The following is a 20,000-nucleotide window of genomic DNA, read 5'->3' as shown; positions in this document are numbered from 1 at the left end:
CTCACACCCAATAACACATAACGTAATTATTAATTGTTAAAGTCGATGTGACGTCATAAAGACTTATCACTGCAGTATATATTATTACCTGCAAAAGCCTTCATCTTTTTTTCTTTCTTTCTTTCTTTTAACACTATCACCCACCTTTGACTCATAACAAAAAGATATAAGAAGGCTTATAGGCGAAGTCCCACACACCCATTCCTCAACGCTTGGTCAGCCAAGCAGACCGCCTTAACACGATTTTATTATCTTAACTTATCCCACCCTGTGTAAGATTGATGATAATTTAAACCTCGTAAAACGTAGATTATAATGTTCGGTGTGTTAAATATCCCGTTTCAATATTGTTCCTGTGAAGTAGGAACCAAACAAACGACAACTTCTAATTAAATAGGTAGTAAGACGACCTTTTCAAGGCATTGTGATATTTCTGGCTCACCAGTTGCAATCAGTATCGAGTAGTAGTTTACAATGGATTTTAGAAGAAGAAAAAAAAAAGAAAGTAAATGATAGCAATTATGTGAATTTTAAAACCATGAAAAATAGAGCATGATTGATGCCGGCTAACTCACTAAATCCTAGAGATTTTTGCTACTGTTCAAAATTGGGGAAAATGTATTAAAAAGTTAGCATGTAGATACATAGTTTTATTCAACTACCATTAACAGGTAAAAACTAAACAAAATAGCTTTGATACTACTCCTATAATTTGTCTAAGAAAAATGTAATAAATAGCCATGGGGTAATAGTAACCCGAGTAAGCTACGGATATCGTCGGCGTTAGGGTTGAGTGAGTTAAAGACAGATAGAAACATTTAGAAAGAATCGCAAGGAATGTAAAGTCTTCTTTTAGAAACCCGAATTGCACTGGACTTCGCGAGGTCCCAGGTTTGAGAGGTTTTTTTTTCCAAGACGAAGGTCATTTAAATCGATTGATATTTGAAGGGCGAGTTTTCTGGCCAAATTTTTTAATACTTGTTTTTTCCAGATCACGGCAGTCAACTGGTTAAATCAGGAAAAATGACGATGGTATTTATAGAGGATCTCTTTATCACGGTTTATCATTGAACCAGGACATCAATTGCCTGCAAACAGAGCCAATCACGGATATATATATATATATATATATATATATATATATATATATATATATATATATATATATATATATATATATATATATATATATATATATATGAGCCAAGGTCAAAAGGTGCCAATTTTTTTTCTCAAAATAAAAGTGACATAATAGTCCATTCATGTTTCTATATGTGTAGAAAAAACCCTGTACTTCATGAATCAAAGGCCCTTTAGATAACTTTAAGGTCTAACGCAGCATAATATCGTCAACAATACCTATAGGTTGCTGGTGTCACCTGTGACCCGTGACACCAAAATGAGACAAAAAACTCAATAACCAAATGATTTTTGTTGAGTATCAAACTTTATTTAGTAAGTTATAGACAAAAAGACAAAATCAACAACAATCATAGTACAATAATATTACCAACTATTGGAGAAAATGTTACTTTTTGGTGTCATCGGTCACAAGCAACATAGAATGCAAATATATTATTTCATAAAAATGTTTGTGCATTAACAACAACAATATTGCATATGCTTATTACCAGCAATGTTCATAAACTTTTGGAATAAAATGTTGGGAAATAATGTGACCAAAGCATATCTGATTTCGCGACATTGTGTCACTTGTGACATTAGACCGATGACACCATTACTTATGTCACAAGCAATACTAAATTGCAATTTCGACAATATATCATTAATTTCAGTCAAACCAGTGTAATAACCACAGTTAAATATGGAATTTAATAATATTTCAGAAACAAAAGACTTCAAAAATAGAAATATACATGAAAATTAGAGCATCTGAATGTGACTTGTGACATAAGACCGGTGACACCATTGCTTATGTCACAAGCAACACCAAATCACACTTTCGTCCATAATATATCATTATTTTCAGTCAAAAAAGCACAAGAACCTACTCTTAAATGAAATTCAATAATATTTTAAGAAACTAAATACTTTCAAATTGGAAATATGCCTAGATATTAGTAATACCATTGTTGCTATTACTTTGGTCAAAATCGGCGCAAGAACGCAATTTTGCCTCAATAAATCAAGAATAGCAACTGAACACATGTAATATAGCCTGTTAAAATGTAATTCAATGACATTTAAAGCTTTGAAGAACATGAAAACAGAAATACATTAGAAACTTCAAACTTAAGTGTCACCTGTGACATTTTAACCAATGACACCAATGGTCACAAAAAGTACCAGAAGTCACACAAACATTAGATAAATATCAGCCATGGTAATGAATTCATGTAACCATACCGTAACATCCGCCCTACTGCTCAAATCTGCTAGTTTGTAGTAATTTAGTTTGTTAATAGTAAATCAAATCAAATTTCTGACAACCCTTCTTTTATCTGGATTCGTCAAAAGCTTGAGTTTTGTCTTTTTCTTGATTGATACAACCCTGAAACATAAAAAAAATTAGAATTACAAGGAAATAATTAATTGTGTCAAAATCAGTCTTATGTGAGATGTCATAATATCATATTTGTAAATAGAATAACAGCTGAAAACATAATTTTTTGGTGGCACTTTGTAATATCCAATATCAAGTGTTGCTTGTGACAATGTAAAATAGCGATGACACCAAAGTTCAACTTACCTTTTGTGCCTGGAGCCACGCTGGAAAGGCAAATGAAAGTTCTGCACTTCAAAGACTGGTAAGAAGGGTGGATCAAAATTGCGAATCGCCATTTAACGAAACAAACTTCCACGTGTCCACGCATGCCGTGTTGCTTGTGACAAATGACGCCAAAACCAATAAACCTCAATATCGGCAAAACGGTATACATTTACTCCAAGATTTGAATTCAGATAGTAAATCTATGCTTTTTTCTCATAATAAAACATTTTATAAACATTAAACATGAGCTTTAAAGTTTCGTGTCAAGTCTTAGTATTGTGCTGTGTTTGATGACACCAAAGGTCACAGGCAACACCAACTTTTTAAGAACTCTATATGAAACTTAATCAGATATGTAATACACTGCAATTGCGTTTAAAAGCAAATTTTGACTTTATACTATTAGTCATATTTCAATCACGTGAGCTAAAACATCACATTTAATTTCTACATGATTTCTAAAAAGGTGATGCGTTGACCTCGTTTTAAGCACATGCCTAACAGCATTCAAATTTGACTTTCAAGTTGTTTATTTCATATTCTGTTGAACAGAGTATGTATAGCTATCTCATTTTATCTCTTCTTCATATTATCAATTGATTACAAGTATTAACCCAATGAAAACAGCCCATAATTAAGTAAAAATTAAATTTTCTTAACACTGGTATCAGGCGGGCACCTTTTGACCTTGGCTCATATATATATATATTTCAGACATGGGGCCCACTTCGCTTTGCTTGACAACCCTTCGTTTTAAAATGTACCCGGTGCAAACGGTGCTGACAAACGAACGCAAAAAGGGAAAGTTAAAGATAATAACTTCTATTGATGCTTTGCGCTGCTCAGACAAAAATCTCACAACTTTCGCCAGCTGAAAAAAAAACCCGACCCAACACACAAAATAATGTGTAACATTGAACGTTCATAGTCTCATTAATACAGTTTAGTGAGAACTATTCATAAAAAAAAGTCTGGCTAAAAACAATAACAAAGACATGAGTGACGTCAACTTCGATCTATCTATAGAACTAGGAACTTTTAGAATTATATAAATGTTCATAAATACACACAAACACATACACACACACATAATATATATATATATATATATATATATATATATATATATATATTCATTTTTTGTTATGTTTACACAGACAGACAATGTGGACGTTTCGGGTTTCCCCTTTCTCAACAAAATACGATAAACAAGAAAAATACCGAAGACGAATGAGTAATGTGTTTTGTTGATAAAGGGGAACCCAGAAATAATCAAATTAAATTTAATTAAACTCTGAAAAGGTGTTTAAGAAACAGAATGATGCAAAGCAGAAAAAACGTGTGATGTCAGAAAAGCTGGTACCAATCTCATTAAAAGGATAAAAACACACTCCGGAAGACTGGATACATACTTTGTGTAATTGATCTTCTGATTTCAGATTGATGTCATCTTATTTTCTAGTCTAAATAATATATGCTCGCGGTCAATAAAGATCATCCATCCTCGCTCTTTTACGTCCCGTAATGCCTAGACTATGCCTACACATCCTTCTACTAAACCAGTTATGCCACCTTATGATTCAATAATATGTAACCTCTTCATTATTCGTCCTCCGATGGACTGGTTACATACACACTTCCAAGGGTTTTGGAACCGGAAATGTAGAAGGTATGACGTCACGACTTTTCTTTCCCTATTTGTCACTCATGTATGTAATATATTTTTCTATTCACAGTGGTCGTAATCAGCCCTTGTGGTGACTCCTCATTTCGGAATAACCAGCCAGAGGAATTCCTTTGGGTCGGTTTTACAAGAAAAGCAACAAACATGGACACGTTCAAGTGTGTTTTCAGTACAACCTCATTGGGATTGATGGCCCTAGTCCTGCCAGGTGAGGAAAAACAAAACCAAAGTGAAAACTGAGCATTTATATAGCATTATATTCACTAAACGTACTCAAAATGCTTTACAAGGAGTCCCTAGCCAACGACAACTCTTGATATGTAGGACGAAACGTGAAGCCTGTTAAGCGATTTACAATTTTTTTCGTCTGAGACTGGACAACGGTCAGGTACACAATTTTCACCCAATAGGGTTTAGAGAATGTGAAAAAAGAGCCTATTCCTAAGGACTCGACTATACTCCGCTCAATGTGGGACTCGAAACTTGGACCTTCCTGTCCAAAGGGGAGTGTTATACCACAAGACGACATACCAGAACCACTCTATTTCTTAATTCGACTCCTGATTTTCTCAGTCCAAAATACACGACATGGTGTACATTTCAAGCTCCCGTTAAAGCTTTCAAAATCAGAATTGTTACTTAACGAAATGAGAGAGAAATCATTGACATTGTCCTTGATTACAAAATCGATGTGACAAAATTACTAAGTTAAAGCATTATTTTATTCTTTCATAGGCTCGTACACATTGTTATAGAAAACGAGCCTTTATATAGCGCAAGATCCACTAAACGTTCTCAAAGCGCTCAACAAGAGGTCTCTAGTCAACAGCAACATTAAACACATTAACCTCATAGAACGAGACATTTCGCCTTTTAGGCGGTATTACCATTTTTTTTTCGGACAGAGACCACGCTGTTAAAGATCAGGTACTAATTTTACACCCGGGTACTGCGACAGGATGTGAGTAAAGAGCCTCTTTCAAGTACTCAAACATGCGCCGCTACGAGCGGGACTCATGTTCTGGACCATATGGTCCGAAGGCGAGTGTTGTACAACTAGGGGGCACATCGCCGCACATCATGCTGATTTTCAGTTTCAGATTAGTTTTTGAAAATTGTGCTCACAAAAGTTCCGGTCTTGTATTGTTAATTATTATTCTGTTTTTTTTTTTTTGTTTTTTTTTTTATGTGAGCTTTAAACGCCGAGGAATATATTAATTAACATGATCATTTTCCTGTTTATATTTTGAATACTAAAAATTTCTTCTGATTTATTATTGATTATTTAATGTTGTTTGCACGGAATGAATGTGAAATGGATACTGTGCCCCTCACGTGAGCAAATGTCCTTAACGATTACATCAGGTTCGTATCTTCCATCCAAAGTCAAATCATTATGGCACTGATTTTCTAAAATTCTGTAATATAGTAGTTATATCGATAACTGTCTTTTATATAAACGAAGTCAACGTCATTATTCGGACGAGAAAGACCACACTAGCTCCCCTGTTGATACTCGTATCACTTAAATTTATCGCAGAGGAATCTCCTCCAGATTTACTTAGACCTATCAATCCACCCGTACAGAGTTGACAAAGAGGCCAGAAAATATTTTGATTGAATTCATTTGAACAAGATGTTGAGGGGAGAAAATGTTGTCTTTTTGTCCGAATAAATTTCGTGAGTGGTTGAATGAAGCGTGTAACTAATATTTTGGCGCTCGACTATAATTTACGGGAGCGTTAAAACAATTGTATTTTCTAACCTCATTTTAAGGCCTACAATGCTGTTTCAGTTTCTTGCATCTTCAAGACCGACGTTTTAATGAGTTAATTTTAATGATATTGACAGTTTGACCCCGAATAAGCAAGAAACTGGAACAGCATTGTAAGGGTAGGCATTGATGTGAGAAAATATATTACATATTTTTATCTACTAGTAGTATCTTGTCACTTTTTGTTTTTATTAAAGGACATTTAAAAGATTTTTTAACGTCGATTTGCAATGAATGCAAAATGAAATGTGAGCTACGTAATTTCAATATTATTTTGGTCAAGTGAGAGGCAAACCTCTCTCTCCTCCTCCTGGCCTTTTGTGTGGCCATCAGTGTGGTTTTATACTTCTCCCTCGAAATTTGGAAGGTCCATAACACATAAATTCTGTTTTATTTTAATGGCCTCAGTGTGTTGCCCGTATTGTTGTAGGGAATCACTGTCATAAACACATATATACCCACCCACCCACACACACACACATACACACACAATCACACACACACACACACACACACACACACACACCTGCTACTTGTAAATAAGACATTTTGATGTTAATGGCATTTTAATATCTATACATTCTATAGCCTGAATAAGAATGTTATAAACTCAGTGATACAAGTCAACAGATCAATGTTAGTCTTACATGATTTACTTAATTCATGAATACCAAATATCTTCAAGTCAAGTTCATTTAGGCGGACAAGCTACCTCCGGTGCTCGCTGATGTGGACAAAAAATACATTTAAACATCAAACTATTGGACAAACCCACGCTAATATATAAGAGAAAAGTAAAATTTTAAAAGATAGTATGCGCTTGGCTCAGAAGCTCACAACATTACCATCCGGAAATATAACGAACCAACGCACAAAACTATGTGTAACCTTGAACGTTTATAGCCTGGTCAATACAGTTTAGTGAGAATTACTAAAAAAACGGGGATGGCAAAACAAATTAAAAAAAAAAACAATAACAAATAGTGTGACGTCAACTTCATTCTATCTATAAGTAATCAGCATTTTGTACTTCCTGTATTGAAATAAAAGTAGTCCACGTCAACCAACTGGGCCTGTTCCAGTGTAGACAGTCTTAAAATGCGTTGTGTTGAAGCATTCACAATTAAATTCTCATAGACATCGATTTTATTGATTTCCAGGTTAAAAATTTGAAAAAAGTTTGTATGTATGAAGCAGTGCCAGATAAAGCAGAAAGAAAAATAGAAGAAAAATCTTCTTTAAAAAATCAGCCTGCCTCGAACCTCAGATCTCCTGATTACTGGTCAGACGTGCTACAAGTTTCCTACGTGTTTATTTCAAAATAAAATTTGATCTCTTAGATAATTACTTGACACCTCATTTGAGCCTAAAATTTAGTAATACGATTGACAAGCACTGATAGCATCGCCTAAGGCTTGTTACTGCCATAACTTCAGTCACAAAGTAGACACAGTGTTGCTTAAAAGGGTTTTTATTGACGACCATAGCCCAACGTTTTATACCAAGCATTTAAAGCAGAGATAATGTTTCTTTTGTGCGGTTTTTCTTTTAGCATTTTATGATGGTGTATGCTTTTCAGTCATCTATTCGACTAGCAGCTAGCAAATGATTAAAATAAGTATATGCAGGGTGTCCACACTGTCGTTTCCTGTTTAAAAAGAACAATACATAATGCTCTACATTTTGTTCACCATTATCTTTTACTCACTGTGCCCGTAGCCATCGTAAAGCTATAGATAAAATGAAGTTGACGTCACTCAGGTCTTTTTTTTTTGTCGCTATTTTGCCATTCGCGTTTATGAGTAATTCTCACTAAACTGTATTAACCAGACTATAAACGTTCAAGGTTACACATAGTTTTTTTTTTTTTTTTTTGCCGGTCCGTTATACTTCCGGATGGAAATGTTGCGAGCTTCTTGGCCAAGCGCATACTATCTATAGCCTGACGTCAAAAGACAAGTCTTTGGCCACAAAAGAAAACAAATTGTGAGTTGTATTCAATAGGTCAACCCATGGAATCACTTGTTCCCCTGAGCTTTACTAACGTCAACTTACTAGACGGTGCAAAAACCTGAAAAATAACGTCAAACTATAAGTCCTAATGTGTTCTTGTGTCAGGCCATAAGTTAACGATGGCTACCTTGGAATAAAAATAGATGGAAGGAGGATGACGTCATAATACTGAAGCCAACCGTTGGCCGCTTCCGCCATATTGGGTAGACCAAAACATTCCTTCGTTACGGCCATAGTTACGGTGATTCACTCATCGGTGGAAATCCGAATCGCGATGATCAGTGGATGTTAAGAACAAAGGGGGGTTGCAAATTCCTTCTAGTGGAGTTATTGATGTCTGTTTAATTTCTGAAAAGCGGAATTTAATTGATAATTATCTTATTATCGTCAGAATATATGTTGCAACTGTAGGTCAAGATCATTTTCATTTCAATCGATATGATTGCCTTAAGCTTTTGCTAAGCATCATGAACTTCATGATGAAGTCTTTCGTCAATAAACCCGTTTTTTCTACATTATTTCATTCTCATATGTTTGATCATGAGGGGACTGAGAATCATTTGATTCTTCTACTAAAAGCAATAGCTGAGAAATATATTCAGGTCAGGTATTTCTATGCTGGTAAACTGTACAGTGAACAATTGAAAAAGAAGCTAATGTGTAAAAGCCGTCAAGTTCTTAACAAATTCATTTTATTTACAGGGCAGTAACAATGTCGCTATTAACTTGTGTGATTTTTTTAAGGAGGCAAAAATGTTTGTGTATAACCCTTTCCTGGCTAGGCTGGATTTCACGTCAAACATCATTTCATCCGCCACAACTTTCACCTCGAGCACCCGGAGGGCTCGAGTCGCATCACAGGGGCTAATTTCTGAACTGTAGAGGATTGAATGATGAATGACGTAAAATCCAGTCTCGCCATGACAGACTTCTGTAATAACTATTAATGATGAACTAGTAATGAAATTGCTGGGATTTTTGTTTTATTTTGAAATCTTAGTGAATTATGATCAAACAATGAACCTTTTTGTGTGACCATGATATTTTGTGTAATAATGTCTCTTTTTTTGTCACTTTACACAAATAAATATAAAATGTAAATAGAATTTTGTGACTTAATTTTTGATGAATTATGGTAATTCATAGCTCTAGTAGCGGGGCTCCCGTTAGTTCAGTTGGTAGAGCATTGGACTGTCACGCCAAAGGTCTCGGGTTCGAGTCCCTTTGCAGCCAGAATTTTTATCCGGTTCCCCCTGTCCACCCAGCAGCAATTGGGTAGCTCACTCTACTACTGCTATAGCTGCAGTGGTACGTCCACATTTTAAGTTGTCACCATTAACCCTTTCATGGCTAGGTTTGAGTTGAACCGAACCAAAACCTAACGTACGTTTGTCTATACATGACTGACTTATGCAGTTTCACCTAGAAATAGTCCATGTGATGCGACTCGAGCGCGCTTTAGACTAATCTGTGATGAAAACTGTACAGGATCGACTCATATTTGACGTGAAATCTAATCTAGCTGTGAAAGGATTAAGAATTGTGGTCGTGTAGTGGTGGCCTGGTTTTAAATGTGATTCCTACCCCGAAACTTTGTGCTGTAAGAGTCAGCTAAAAGTGGTGGGTGGTTGGGAAGGCCTCCTGCATTCTTGCAGGAGATGTATGCTTTCTTCTACTTTTATCCCCTTATCTTTTGTAACGTCTGCTTTCTGCACTTGTCCTTGACCGAAATAGCTCGGTTGTGGTTGGGTTCATGTGGGGTTTTCTGCTTTTGAGGAGTATGACGCGGCCGGGAACCGAACCCCAGACCTCCTGGTTACGAAGCCAACGTTCTAACCAACTGAGCCACTGTGACCAGTAACAAGTAAAGATTGGTAGCGGATGACCGAATGGTCTACTTGCTGTTCTCTCTTCTTGGCCAAGCGAAATATGCCGTCTCGTGGCACGCAGGTTCGATTCCGACCGGATCCACTTCTTATTTTTCGATATCTTTAATTCGAGCTTGCACTTCCATTACTTTCTGTGCGGTTGCTTGATATTTTACAAGTGTTTACTCATACTCATACTCCTCCCTTTTTCCTTATATTCATGTCATAACCAACAAGCAAAGCAAATCGAACCGTGCGTAGTGATAGTACTTTGGCTTCAGAATTGAACGAAGAAAATAATTTAATTAATATTGCCTTTGCAAGGTATTTTACAACATCATAATGACTAAATTCCCTTAGTAAGTGAGTGTTTTAATCGGCAACACAAGATGATTTCCATCACTCAAGTCTATAGTTTCTATGCATGATAAACAATCGTTTCCTGGGCTTTTCAATATGGCGGCTAAGCTCCGCCCACTGGCATCAACTTTGCGACTGCGCGAACGAAGCCGCTTACCTTCCATGTATTATTATTCCAAGATGGCTACCCTGTGCCTAAGTTTGGTTGCCATGGCTACCTTCAAGCAAGTTCAACCTATTTTCGAGTTCTCTATGTGTTTTGTAGATTTTTATGACGTGATAGACTCAACAACAAGTCTAATTTTCATGATAAGCGTTCCAGCATCTGGTGTTGGGGCTGAGTATACAATGGCTCTGATGTAGCCGTACAGGAAAGAGTCAAACGGAGAAATGCCTGGTGACTCAGGCGGCCAGGCAATCGAGTTCATCCAAGGCCTCCTATATAGAGGGCCTTGGTTCATCTCTTCCAATCCACCAGTCTGGAAAATGTCCTTTAGATATTCGCAAATGGCCTCTCTCTAATGTGGAGAAGCACCATGTTACAAGTACACTTAAATTATCAATGGCTAATATTCATGAACTTGGGATACAGTAAAACATTCTAACATATCTAAATATATATTTACAGTAATAGTTCTCCCGATAAAGAAGGATGGTCTTATAACTCGAATGGATTTTTCTTTGTGTGGTTTTGAAATAGAAGGAAAGAAAAATGACGTCTTTTAAGTTCATATTGATTTCGCTAAGTTTGATCTTATGTAGATCAATGACTATTGAGTATAATAAATGTATGTTTTTTTTCTGAGAAGATGATGAAAAGCACATGCAAATATCTATAATGGATTTAGAATAATACGTCTTTGAAATCAGGGAAAGACTTTATGGACTTCCCGTATAATATATGCGAAGTTATTCTCTTGTGATATTAGTTGAAACTGGCTTCTGGATTACAAAGAGTAGATAAAGCAAACAATAGCAAATTAAAACAAACACAAACCGCAATCAACATATATCAAAATATCATTGCTTTACTTCATCATCATCTGGTTTCCTGCTCTTTCCAGGGGTTGGATCCTATGGTCTCCCATACCTTTCTTCCCCCCCCCCCCCTCTCTGTCTCTCTCTGTCTCTCTCTCTCTCTCTCCTCTCCTCTCCTCTCTCTCTCCTCCCTCTCTCTCTCCTCTCTCCTCTCTTGTCTCTCTCTCTCTCTCTCTCTCTTTATATATGTGTATATATATATATATATATATATATATATATATATATATATATATATATATATATATATATATATATATAAATTCGCATCACTCGTTGATCTTCATTGATGCCACCTCTTAGATATTTTGTTGACAGCTTTTCCGCTTTCTTCCTCTAACTCGCTTTACTTTTCCTTTCCATTCCAGTATTTTCTTTTGGATCGTTACTATGACGTTGTATGCGAGTTTTCTTTGCTGAATGGTTTTTCAAGAGTTCTGTCTGTGTTATGTTGGGTGTCTCTAAGATTTATTTATTTGTTTTCTCTTCTTCTTCTTCTTCTTCTTCTTTCTTCTTCTTCTTCTCTTCTTCTTCTTTCTTCTTCTTCTTCTTCTTCTTCTTCTTCTTCTTCTTCTTCTTCTTCTTCTCTTCTTCTCTTCTTCTTCTTCTTCTTCTTCTTCTTCTTCTTCTTCTTCTTCTTCTTCTTCTTCTTCTTCTTCTTCTTCTTCTTCTTCTTCTTCTTCTTCTTCTTCTTCTTCTTCTTCTTCTTCTTCTTCTTCTTCTTCTTCTTTTTCTTCTTCCTGTGGAAACCTCCAATAATGTCGAGGATCACTACACAGTTTGTAGGGTATTACGAGTACATTGTAAACTTGTTAAAACTCTGCACATAATACTAATAAAAAGTACATAGATTAAAAAGTCACGATATGAACTCTAGCAACCGCGTGAAGGCATGTTGGCAACCATTTTCAGCCATTTCAGCTGGGAGGCTATTCCATACTTTGCAAAATGCTTTTGTAATTATCCTGTACAGCCACATTTCAAATGCTCCAATTCTGTTTTCAAGACCAGTTAGTTGGCAATGTCTAAGTTTTACAACCACACAAAAAAATGTTAACCAGGCCTAACACTTGTAAAGTCGGCGTCTTGGTGTAAGACTTATTTCACGGCCATCCCCAGTCCTTTTTATTTCCGCCTTACTTCTTGCATTTTCTGTGAAAAATTATCCAATATATACGATGTTGTTTAACTCCTTAAATATTTCTTTTTCTTCCCACCTCCCTCCCCAATATTTGACTCTTACAGGCAATAGATATTAGACTGATATGTTAAACATTACGTGGTATCTTCAGACAAAAGAACGGGAAAGTTTCGGGCTCCTCTTTATGAAATGAATGAAATAAACAAAATAAATGATGATCCGTTAGATCTTCTGGCAAAGTTTGTATCCCTTATATAACATATATCTCAGTTGTCAGTAAAGGTGAATATATATGTAATATTAAATCTTTGTCAATGCATAATGGTATGGGTGCATTCATTTCTGTATTGGGACCGTCAGGTCATAAAAATAGAAATATATCGTTTTTACGATATCTACTCCCTCTAAGGTATTGAGAGTTTGTGTCTGAAGAAAAGAAAAATCAAACAAAAAATGTTTATTTCATGACATTATGATTTGAATTGTCAACTATCCGTGAACTGTTTAATATGATTTTTCATTTAAATTTGGGGCGGCTTTTTATATAAATAATCAAAATCTAAATGCCTTTGCCCTTTATTACTAACTAGGAAATCAGATAATTTCGTTGGCGAATATGTGACTCACATTGTAAATCTGGTAATTATTTTTTCGGAATGAATTGGATGAAGCGAATTTAGTTCAAATTGATGAGAATTAGGATTTTTAAATGGTTTTTTAACCAGTTAATTGCCGTACTCTAAAAAAGAACACCTATTTAAAGATTTGGTCAAAAAAGCAAACTCATCCTTCATTTATCGATCGATTTAAATGACCCTCATCTTGGCAAAAACTCTCAAACTCAAACACGGGACTTCGCGAGGTCCAAGGTTTGAGAGTTTTCGCCAAGACAAGGCTCATTGAAATCGATCGATATTTAAAGTACGAGTTTTCTGGCCAAATTTTTAAATACATGTTATTCCAGAGTACTACAGTTAACTGGTTAAAGGAGGTTAAGAAACTCTTTTTTCCTAATGAAGGTATTTATTTTTATTTAACCTTTTAAGTTGACATTAAGGGTAATATATTATATTCAGGTTCACCCCGACATGATACCGATTTGAGATGATTTGTCACATACAGATGGAACGAAATTGACGTCACTCAGCTCTTTGTTATTGTTTTTAGACAGCCGTTTAGGTTATTAGTTATCACTGAATTATATCAATCAGACTATAGACGTTCAAGGTTACACATAGTTGTGTGTGTGTCGCTACGTCTTATTCGGCTGGTGGATGTTGTGAGTATATTACCCAAACTCATAACATGAATTGGGACTTCTGGAATCCCAGGTTTGATAGTCTTTGACAAGGTAAGGTTCGTTTTAATCGATCGATAATTGAAGGCCGAATTATCTGGCTGAAAATTTTGTAATGTGTGGGTTTGTTGTTTTGTTGTTTTGTTTTGTTTGGTTTTTTTTTTTTGCTCAGACCACGACAGGGCAGTGATTGGTAACTGTGTGTTTTAGATGTGATGGACTAGCGTCCAATCCAAAGGATGCCAAAAAACTTACTGTCCGGTTAACCTAACAAAATGCGGGATAAAGTCCAAATCTATGTTCCATTTAACACTAAAGAATTACCTTTGTTTTGTATTCCCCAGGGGTGGCCGCGATAAGTGATAGAATCCCAGTCATAGCATCAGCTGCTGTCGCTTTGTTTATGTTCCTCATCCTTATCATTGTCATCGTCTTTGCCACATGTTATGCGTAAGTATCACCATTATCAACATTGTCGTTGTTGTTAATGCCATCTTCATCATCTTGATTATTTCTATTTCCTGTATAAATTTTAAAGATCATATAATAATATTATTTCACGGGTCTTGAAATTTTACGCTAAGACGTTTTTAGATGGAATGAAATTGACGTCACTCAGCTCTTTGTTATTGATTTTAGAAAGCCATTTTAATTATTTGTTGTAATTAAATTCAAGCAATCAGACTATAAACTATGAACGTTATAGTTACACATACGTGTTGGTACGGTATATCCAGCTGACGGATGTTGCTAGTATTTTACCAAAACGCATAGCATCAATACTTTTCCTGTTCCCATTGCCAATGTGTATAAAGCTACGATTCCATCTTTTTCAAGACAACTTGCCTTTAATATGTTTTGTATTATGATTTGGACTTGCACCAATTTTTTTGGTCGTCTCATAAGAGAATTATGTCAAGTTAGTTCAGATGCTATTGTCAAGAATATGAGATTTGGATAAGGTTTAAGATTTGTTTAATTGCGGATAATTAATATAGGTTCAGAAATCAACTTTAAAAAAAAATAAAGACGAAAAGAAAAGTTCACATTTTTGGTCGTTTGAATTTAAATTTGAAACGAGATCAAGATATCAAGATCATTTCATGAAAACGACAAAAGACACCGATTTACAACAGAATTAATAAAGGCTGTACGATGAGTAATGTTCGTTTGTTTGTTTGTTTTCGTTTGTTGTTTTTTTCTTCTTTTTTTTGTTGTTTTTTTTGGAGGGGGGGGGTGTTTGTATTTGTTTTGTTTTGTTTTGTTTCTTTTGGTAGGGGGGGGAGGCTACAGTCAATGGGCCGCTCCATCATTTTAAAAAAGAATAGTCTATGTTCTTTGATTAACAATGCACATACTGTATTTTACCAATATGTATTTGACGGATTGTGCTTTTGATATACCAGCATACTCTCTAATGGGCAACAAGCAATGGTTTCTTTAAAACCTCACTTCTCTTTTGGATATCGTAAAAAAAATTCGGCTCAATGGGCTCTCAGACTTTACGGGTCTTTATTCTTCTTCTTTTCGCTTTTTATCTTTTTCTACTTTCTCTATTTATATAAAAGTCGACGTATACCTTTTAGCAGGTCTGATAGTCCAATTGTTATGGAATCATTGTTTTAATGCAAGTCCAAACCAAGGAAAATAGTATCGATTACATTAATGTGTTAAATCAAGCCCATAATTCCGTTTGGATATCAGACCTGCAAATGTGCACGCTGAAACCATGTATATCAAAATGCTCCGCATAAATTTGCATACATGAATAGAACACATACGTATATATCTTTTCATCTGTTTTGTTTTTAATCTCAGACAATCATGGATAAAATCAAGTATGAAACGAAGCGGAAAAGTAAAGATGCCAAGATCGTATCTTGCGAAAAAGAAAGAAACAAAGCGCCGATTGTTGGGCGGAATCTGTAAAGTCTTCAAGAGCAACTCAAAAAACTTACCTTCCCAATCAGTCTAAAGCAGCGCCGCCAGCCGTGAATGGGAACGTCCCGCTAGCAATACCTGCCTTGGACAAAGGTAAGCAAGCCTTGACTTATTGAATTTAATGAAGACGAAAAGAAAATTGTAACTAAATGGCTTTTACAATCGTTTTTTTTTTTTCTTTTTTTTTTTTCTTTTTTTTTTTTTTGGTGATTGTTGCATAGTGATTGTGGGGGGTGGGGGGCGGTATAGTTTAAGATAAATTGATTTCAGAAGAAGAAGAAGAAGAAGAAGAAGAAGAAGAAGAAGAAGAAGAAGAAGAAGAAGAAGAAGAAGAAGAAGAAGAAGAAGAGGAAGAAGAAGAAGAAGAAGAAGAAGAAGGAAAGAAGAAGAAGAAGAAGAAGAAGAAGAGAGAGCATAGGAGGAGGAAGAATAGGGGGAGATAGAAGATATTATGATAACGATGATGATGACCATGCCGACGACGCCAAAGAGGAAGCTAAACAAGAAGGAGATGAAATAGAAGAATGAGGAGAAAATAGAGAAGAGGAGGTGGAGGAGGTTGGGGAGAAGGAAGGAGAGGAGGCGGAAAAGTTAGAGAAGATTGAGGATATAAAGGAAAAAGAAGAGGATGAGTATGAGTCTTCGCTTTCTTTCTCTTGAAAGAAACAAATAAAAAATAATTAGGGGAGTGGGGGGAGGGGGGGGGGGGGGCGGGTGGAGAAGTTTCTTAATTAAAAAACAAAACAAGCGTCAATGTAACAATAAAACCGAAATACGTGCCGATGTTCTTGTTTATAAGAACACCACTAACGCAGCCACTAACCTATGCTACCCTACTCTCAATAAACAACAGCACATTAAAAAAAAATCGACCAGAAAACTAATCGTTGAAAATCCAATGATTAAAAAGACTCTCATCTTGTCAAAAAATCTCAAACTGGGACTCACTTGAAGGATGAGTTTTCTAGCCCAAATTTTATAAAATGTGTTTTTCAGAAAACAGCAGTATGAATTACCGAGAAAGAAACAGATTTGATATACAAATAAAGTGCCAATGGATTTAATGGCCGATTTGCACCACTGATGGCCTTTTTAATCGCCCTGATTCGTGAACTTTTTTCTTTTTCTTCTTTTTTAAATTATTATATCTTATTCATTTTTTTTTCTTTAAAACACTTTTCAATAAGATTGTGTTTGTGCGTGCAATCATCTGTGTCGTTAGGGGATATGATAACGAACAATAAGAAAGAGGAGGAGGAGGAGGAAGGGGGGGGGAGATGAGGAAGAGAAGGAGAAGAAATAGGAGGAGGAAGATCATGGTGTGATTACAAAGAGGAAGTAAAAGTAAAAAGAAAACCTTTAACCATTTCTAGAGGCATGCAGATGTATTGTAGAGTAATTTGCTGTATGGCCATAGTTGTGCGAAAATATTTACAAAAAATACTTTGCATGGTTATTATAAAGCTTTGTAGAACTTATTGAATAGAATTGTACAGTTTGATATTGCATTTAGAATGTTGTATATTTATCCTTTGCTGCCCATTCCTCATATTACAATTCCAAACAATACGCCTCTTAATCTTAAATGATTTGAAAAAAGTGTATATATGAAATATTGCCAGACAAAGCAAGAATGAAAAATACAACCCAAAAATCCCCCAAAAAATCAGTCTTCCCCAATCGAGGAATGTTTGGGGGGGGGGGGGGGGTTGGATGGAGGAGGGACTGAGGGGGTATTTTTTGTCTTATCCTGTTCTTTCTTGCTTTGTCTCTCACTGTTTCATATACACATTTTCAGATTTTTATTTTACAGCAGTGCCTACTCCTTACTTTTTCAATTTGATATATTATCCTTGCCAGTATTAGTGCAAACATAAAAGTACAATCTTCATTTTACAAAAATAATGCCTTTCATCCTCTGATAGATACACAGTCTTGTTTCTTGAAAATCAGAATAGTCACGAAGAGAAACAGGACAAAGGCTACTCACAGCTAGAGATATCTTTTGAAGTGCTCGTTCGTTATGACTTTATGACAACGTATAATTATTACTTACTTAATCCTCATCGACCCATCGGGCGCATGAGGCCTCTACTAAAGACCTCCATTTCGGTGTCGGCTGCATGGACACCGATGTTGTTCCAGGTTAGGCCAGCCTCTTCTATCCTCTTTATCCATGGATCTTCTACAGGTTTCTTTGTGCTTGTCTCTTTGCCGGACAGAGGGGGGAGCTGGGAAGGAAAGTAAATAATTCTTGTAATTCCACCTTTCTCCTTATGTCTCTGGTCTTCTTCTAAGGATCTCTCTGTTCTTGTCGGTGGATAAGAATAGGTTGTTATGCACCAGTTGTTATGGCGCATTTGAGCGATGTCATTATACAAATTATGATCTGAGCATCCAAAATGATATCCATAATAGATCTTAATTTTTTTCGTTCTCATTATAATCATCATAACTGAAGTCTAAAAACATTATATTTGGCTTGTTTCGTTTTGTTTGTTATGTTCTTTATTTACCCCCCCCCCCCCCGAATATTAAGGTTTTTATAATTTGATTCATCAGATAGAATTTTTTTTTGATTGAGTATTGTGAATCAAGTAAACAATACCATTAGAAAATGTAGGGAGTAACAATGCGAAGCGTATTATCATTTCCCAAGTAATATCCTATGAAGAGTATTATCAAGATATATAATGTTATTGATTATTCTGAAATACATTATAAATCTAATTGTGATGCATGTTGCTTTTAAATGTCTATGTTATGACTTTTCTATTTATAGTAAAGAAAAGAGGTGAGAAATGAAATCATCCCTATATGATATCTATATATCACTGTGTTACCATTATATCATATCACCCTATGGAGATGGTTGCCATTATCCAAAATTTCAAGCTTTTCAATTGTTTATTCAATCCTACCTACGACAACATACTATGATATCACACCATCCTTTATGTACCCTGACCGCCTCTGATCTTTCAAACCTACAATGGTTAACTGCTATACTCAGAAAATACATGTATTTAAAAAATTTGGCCAGAAAACTTGCCCTTCAAATATTGATCGATTTAAATGACCATCACCTAGGCAAAATCTCTTGCCAAGATGATGGTCATTTGAAAAAAATAGCTTTTATATGGCGCAAAATCCACTAAAATGTCTCAAAGCGCTTTACAAGGGGTTCCTGGCCAACAGCAAGACTTAACAGTTAAGACGGGACATGACGCCGGTCAGGCGATATTACAATTTTTCGGACAGAGACAACGCTGTTAAGGGCCAGGTACTCATTTTACACCTGAGTACGGTGAGAGAATGTGAGTAAAGAGCCTTTTCCAAGGACTCAACTATGCGCCGAGGAAGGCTCGAACCCAGGACCTTCCGATCCGAAAGCGAGTGTCATACACAAGACCTCATAGCTACACATTTAAATCGATCAATATTTGAAGGTCGAGTTTTCTGGCCAAATTTTTAAATACACGTCTTTTCACAGGACGACAGTTAACTGGTTAAGGGTTTATCCAAACTTAAAGTAGTACTTATACATTTATGGTTTGAATTGAACAACATTTAGTGTTGGCTGTTTTCTATTTTATACGTTATTTTATATCCTTCCCTTTCCCAAAAGAATCCATTTCTCTTCGTAGCTTCTGGCTGACGCGGTACCTCTTTTCTCGTTTGATGTTTTGTGTTGTTGTTTACTGTTTTGTTTTGTCTGTTTTGTTGGGTTTTTTTTTTTGGGGGGGGGGGGGGTTATTTTTGTTGTTTTTATCTGTATTTTTTATTTTTTGGTATGTTTGTTTCTTTTTTTGCAAAGCTTTTTTCCGACGCATCTAACTCTTTCTTATGTCATCCGAAAATTGATTTAGTTGCTGGATCTGAGTCAAATCTAGCAAAAGTCGTCGGAGTATCTTGCATTTATTACTGTCTCATGTTATAGATTTTAGTTACTTCGTTGGCCTGATGACTTGGTAGAGAAGTCATCCACTAACCATGATAAACCCATATGACTCGGGGTTAAATCCAATTCATAGCATTTTTTTTCTGCGTTCTTTCCTTTATAATTTGAAAATATAGAATAGAATTAGACAGCTAGCCTTTTTCATTTATATCTTGTAATATCCACTCCTTTTTTTGATGGTGCATGTAGGAT

The 20,000-nt window shown here is 35.7% G+C and overlaps 1 protein-coding gene across 1 annotated transcript in view; it reads left to right on the top strand.

Moving 5' to 3' along the window:
• LOC144973957 (uncharacterized) overlaps positions 1 to 20,000 on the top strand; it is a 58,738-nt gene that overhangs the window by 16,503 nt on the left and 22,235 nt on the right. Inside the window, exons 2-4 of the mRNA XM_078916847.1 lie at positions 4,468 to 4,623; positions 14,251 to 14,356; positions 15,771 to 15,940. Of these exons, the coding sequence (XP_078772973.1) occupies positions 4,468 to 4,623; positions 14,251 to 14,356; positions 15,771 to 15,940 (432 nt within the window). The remainder of the gene's footprint in view (positions 1 to 4,467; positions 4,624 to 14,250; positions 14,357 to 15,770; positions 15,941 to 20,000) is intronic.

Source organism: Berghia stephanieae, chromosome 5 (genome assembly GCF_034508935.2).
Source record: "Berghia stephanieae isolate SIO BIC M18660-M18661 chromosome 5, UCSD_Bste_1.3, whole genome shotgun sequence".
Lineage (NCBI taxonomy): Eukaryota > Metazoa > Mollusca > Gastropoda > Nudibranchia > Aeolidiidae > Berghia > Berghia stephanieae.
This window is presented reverse-complemented; position numbering and strand designations above follow the sequence as displayed.